Source organism: Vanessa cardui, chromosome 28 (genome assembly GCF_905220365.1).
Source record: "Vanessa cardui chromosome 28, ilVanCard2.1, whole genome shotgun sequence".
Lineage (NCBI taxonomy): Eukaryota > Metazoa > Arthropoda > Insecta > Lepidoptera > Nymphalidae > Vanessa > Vanessa cardui.
The window spans coordinates 6,301,858-6,307,264 of record NC_061150.1 but is presented as its reverse complement, the minus strand read 5'-3'; the positions used below and the strand labels follow the sequence as shown (position 1 = coordinate 6,307,264).

The following is a 5,407-nucleotide window of genomic DNA, read 5'->3' as shown; positions in this document are numbered from 1 at the left end:
TGTCAGCAAAAAATTGTTCAAAAACTGAAGCAACTTCCCGTTCACTATTTATGACTTTATTATTATAATTTAAGTTTAATTCGGAGCTCCGATTACCACTTCTACCAGTTTCACAATTTATAACTTTCCAAGTCATTTTTATTTTGTTATGTGCATTCTTAATTCTATTTTTTATAGTTAAAGACTTAGCCAGAAAGCACACTTTTCTAAATAATTTTGAATAGTTACTTACATAGTTGGCAAAAGTGGCACTATGATTGTACGTCCTTTCATTATAAAGCTCGTACATTCGTTGCCTACTTTTATGAATTCCAATAGTAGCCCAATCATTGAATTTCAAAAAGTTTTTTGTATTAACTGTTTTAGAAGTGAATATTGCATTAAACTTGTTTCTAATTAATTTAAATAGGTTATTATACAAAACGTTGGGATTATCACTAAGAGTTAGGTGAAGGAGATTGGCCATAATATTACTTCTAAACTTCTCAATACGACTTCTGGTCAAAGGAACAAACATTATTTTTTCACAATTGCTTATTTTATTAATATGAAAATTAAATAAAGCCTGTTGTCCACAGTGATCTGAATTTAGTTTATTAATAATCATTTTATTTTGTGGAATATGGGTTGCAAATATATTGTCTATGCAAGTTGCTGTGGAATCTGTTATTCTAGTTGGTTCTAAGAACAGATTTACCAGATTATATAAATTTAACAATGATCTGAATCTAATACTTGTGGTTGTATTATGCAGTAAATTTATATTAAAATCTCCACAAACAATAATTTCTTTATTACATTCAGATAATTTTGATAAAATATTTTCCAATACATTTTCAAACAATTCATATAATCCACTAGGGGGCCTGTATACGCATACAACAATGACACGCTCAAGCTCTGCACAGGCTATTTCTATAGTTTGCTCAATAGAAAGGCTCACAATATCTTTACGTTCCTTAAATTTAAAGTGTAAATTAAATTTAATTCGCGGTGGCTCTTTAATACTCATAAGTATTAAAGAGCCACCGCGAATAGCTTTATTCCTACTGAACAAACTAGCCAACTGGTGCCCACTAAAGTTAAACATGACCTGATAATTCAGAAGCCAATGTTCAGTTAAACACAAAATATCAATATCATTACAGGTCAAAAATAATTCAATATTTAGGTCCTTCCCTAACATTCCTTGAATATTTTGGTGCACCAGGTTTACAGTTTTATTATAAGTTATTTTCCTTTTCTTTTTATTGGCTTCTATGGTAACTATACTATTGGTGCCAGAGACTACCTCTATTGTCTTAGAGTTTAATTTAAATTACTTGGAACATGTTCCAAAATATATGGTCTTGTATTATTATACTGCTCAATAGAAGCAGTTGTCTGGTCAACCAAACAGTTGGTTGATTTTGTAACAATAAAATATGATAGCGTGCTTGCTATCTGTCTCTTATAAAAATTTGATAGGTGACACCTATCACATGTCAATAAACATGAACTATTATTAATTATATTATTAATATCAATTAATTCAATTTTATTATTGATGTCATTTTTTGATACATAATAACTATTTGTCATTATATGTAACCTATTATTTAATTTAAACCTAATTGCATTTTCCTGTGGCATATCTTTAATATAAGGAAATGTGAACATTAATATTCTTTCTACATTTAAATTTAATAATTTAGTGTAATAATTATCAAGAATTTTTTTGTTCACATTTCCCCTTCTCCCAACTAGTATGATTAGTGTAGTAGAAGGACAATGAGTACAATTCAAAATACTATTCATTATATGTGAGTAACTTGCACCTGGCATACAATAATTTGTTACTAATTGTCCCCTACACATGTCATTGAGCAAAACACCCATATCTCTTCCCATTCCATCACTATAAATTTTAGTACATTTTTTGGGAGGAACATGATGTGTTTTGCTTGGTATGGCGCTGACATGAGCTGTTGACTGAGATGGAGGCACCATACCAGAGCACAGCCCAGAACGATCCCCAGAGTCAGAAGCGCCCCGACAATCACAAGCATAGTGGTTTATGAGAGAGTCAAAGCGCTCCGAATTATACTTACTTAAGTCTACTAGATTGTTCATGGCTGCTATATGACCAGTAATTTCATTTTGGGACAATTCATATTTTTTTGATATGGTGTCTAAGGAGTTTTTTAAATATGATATCTCAGCCTGAAGAGCAGTCACATCAGCCTCATAACCTTGTCTCATATCTTTCACATTCTTATTATACTCAATCATTTTTAATTTGAGTGTATTTCTTTCCTTACAGATTTTTTCATAATTAAGGCAATTATTTCTAGATTTTATCAATTTTTGTGTTTTCTTAATATACCTATTAATTTTAATATATTTCTTGAATTTATTATTACTTAATACTAGACTGGAAGGACCCATGTCATCACCAGTCAAATCAATTGTCGAAATGTCATTGTTACTGGTGAGTGGGGACACTAATGTGGCTTTATATCCAACCAGTTCATCATATAGACACTGGGTTTGAGAGGCCTTCAAGTTGAGGTTATTGTTTTCTAATTCTGATATATATAGTTGGGCCTTATGTAATTTAGCTTTTAAGTCATTGGTGAGCATAAGAGCTTGCTCATACTCATCTCTGCAATTATCAAACCCACTGACTATTTCTTGCAAATTATTATTTTGTTCTTCCATTTCTACATATCGTAAATGTAACTGCGAAAGCTCAGATTTTAATGCGTTGTTTTTATTAAGAATTTGCAAGAATTCTTGTTCATTATCATCCCTTTCTTTTAACAGTAGATCACACTGAGTCCTGGATGCTTTTAGTTCCTGGAGCGTCAGCTGGAGTTGTTCCTCGGCCTGACGCGCCTTGGTGCTACGAGTCATCATGTTTTATAAAAATATTAGTTATTAGATAAAATAATATAGACGGCGTCAGTGTGATCAAACAGTTGCTATAATATTTGACTTATAAATTGTGAAATAGGGTTTCTATAGTAAGTTAGAGGGATAACAAGAAGTTCAACAAGAAAACTTTTTAAAATTGAGTTCGTTACCTGCGTAATGTCAGCTGACGAACACAACACAAGAAAACACTGCACATTAACGAACGACACTCAGTATATTAATATACTTTTTATATATTACATTAATAACTTGATATAAATACAAAATTAAAGCAATACAGTTATTTTTTATAATAAAATAATATTTTTTATTTGTTGAGAGAAGTTTTTTATGACATTAGGCTAGTGTTGCCACAGGAAACATCTACAATATCAATGTCTTTCTTCATTTGTTCCTTTTCTTCGCCGTCTTTATTTATTACTTCAATTTCGGGGTTTAAATCTAATTCATCAAAGACTTCCACGACGTCGCCAAAAAAAAACAGGCCATTTTTTCTACATCAATTTCGTCGATATTCTCGTATATTCGTCGTAACTGAGAGTCATTGATGTCAGTAAAAATAAGCTCCTTTTCAGCATCCTCATTCTCTTTGTTCAGTTCTGCTTTCGTTTGTTTTTTTATTACATGTGTTGTTTTCTTTTTTACGCACTCCCTAATACGACATGGTTTCTTAAAAATATCTTCGTTATCATTTTCTTATTTTATGTTTCTTTCTTTGGTCACAAGAGCCTCTCTTTCTTCTGTGAAATTCGTCGTATAGGATTATTTTCATGATTAGTGTTTAGTTGTTTAGGTTTAATTTCGTTTAGTACATTATTTTACATCTCTATCTTTCTATTTTTCACATTTTTTTTTATTTTTTAGTAGACAGTACTAATCATCAGCATATGGATGTTAGGAGGAAGAGATAAGTGTGGAGAGAGTATAGATGAAAATAGAAAAGAGAAGGGGAGAGAGTACACCACCTTGCGGGACACGTACCGCTTAGAATTTCGTTCCCGGTTTTGTCCCTATTCAGACCCCGATCCCTATTCACCCCGTTTTACGGTACCACTTTTTAATATTTGGACAAAGTCACAGTATTTAACTTAACATGAGTCGGTTGTCCTGCCCCAGGAGAAATATAGTAAATTAGTTCATTTGGTGTACAGGATATTAAATATTTTATTGTGTTCCCTTTTTCATAATCTGACCACGTTAATACTTGATGTATTGCTGTAGATGGTTTCTCTATCTCTATTTCAAGCCAGTCTATAATGCAACTAACATTATTATATTTGTGCCTGAATGGTATGGGTAAAGTTTTTTTAATCATTTCACTATCCAGTGATACAATGAAAGACCTCATAACACTAGCTATCAGTGGCATATTTTTTGAAAATATCTTGCTTAAATATGACGGAGTCATTGCACAAACTTACAGTTGATTGAATGAACTATCCGACCTTATTTTATTTAAACAAAACAATAAATGATGTTTGGGAAGATTGACTTCATCTTTTATTATATCAATCAAATAGTTACACTTGCTGAACAGTCGAGGCTTATTCTCAATTTTTTTTAATCACATTCAATATGGTTGCTTTTGCTTTCACCTTTTTGTCTTCTTCAATAAAATCACTACAGTCAGAGGAAGATGCAGAGCAACTGGTGGTAGATGTAGAGAGTGCATACAAGTACATTTCACTATCTGACTATTCTGCTTCATTCATATCTCTTTTAGTTTTACTGAGACCAGACATAGAAGGGCTAGAATTTATAATGGTTTCGGATTTGAAATCCCCGGTAGTGGAGGTAGATACATATTTTTGTGGTTTTAATGGTGATAGTGCCTTTTCTGTTGAGCTAATTGTAGTCTGAACAGCTTTACTTCTGAATTTTGGCATTATTAATGCTTGAACAGATTTATTTGCTGTTTATATAAAGTTTCAAGTACATTCTCCCCAACTACTTTGATTATTATTTATTAAAAAAACATTCAAAACACAATTGACTCACTCACTCATTGTGAATTTATATATTTTTGAGGCTACTATCTGTTTGCACACGAGATAAATGGACTGTAATTAGTTGAGTAAAAAAGGAGTTGTTATCTCGAAATATGGGCTCTTCTGAAACCACTTTCTTCTTGGGCCACACACACAACACCAACACCACCACGGCCAGGGGATGGGTGATGTTATAGGAGAAGGATAGTAGTCAGATGTCCACAATTTGTTTATCATAGAAACTACTCTTCCTACAAAAAAATTCATGCTGAAGATTATTGGCTTAAAAATAAATACTTCCATATTATTCCATTCTGTTACTTCCTACGATTTAATGTTGTGTATATTTTTTTATACACTGGTGCCAAATTAAACAACCAAAACTTTATAACTGGGTTTAATACAAAAGATGTGTACAGCGTGGCGATCGGAGAGAGAATAGACCGAATAACAATTGACAATTAATAAAATTTACCTTTTAAAACAATAAATATCATATGACG

General features: G+C 31.9%; 1 protein-coding gene across 1 annotated transcript; it reads right to left on the bottom strand.

Moving 5' to 3' along the window:
- Positions 1 to 1,796: 1,796 nt before the first annotated feature.
- On the bottom strand, positions 1,797 to 3,160 carry LOC124541507. Its single transcript, XM_047119423.1, has 4 exons — positions 3,066 to 3,160; positions 2,410 to 2,884; positions 1,960 to 2,202; positions 1,797 to 1,817 (listed from the first exon to the last, which is right to left on the bottom strand). Exons 1-4 carry the CDS (start codon positions 3,110 to 3,112, stop codon positions 1,797 to 1,799), a joined length of 786 nt encoding a protein of 261 aa, XP_046975379.1. The 5' UTR covers positions 3,113 to 3,160.
- Positions 3,161 to 5,407: the final 2,247 nt, after the last annotated feature.

Bases quoted from the DNA above. Each gene is read 5' to 3' on its own strand.
- LOC124541507 (XM_047119423.1), bottom strand. From the start codon at position 3,112: ATGTGCAGTGTTTTCTTGTGTTGTGTTCGTCAGCTGACATTACGCAG. The intron at 2,885-3,065 runs GTAACGAACTCA...GATGACTCGTAG, and splicing joins CGTCAGCTGACATTACGCAG to CACCAAGGCGCGTCAGGCCG. The intron at 2,203-2,409 runs GTATTAAGTAAT...ACTGCTCTTCAG, and splicing joins ACATGGGTCCTTCCAGTCTA to GCTGAGATATCATATTTAAA.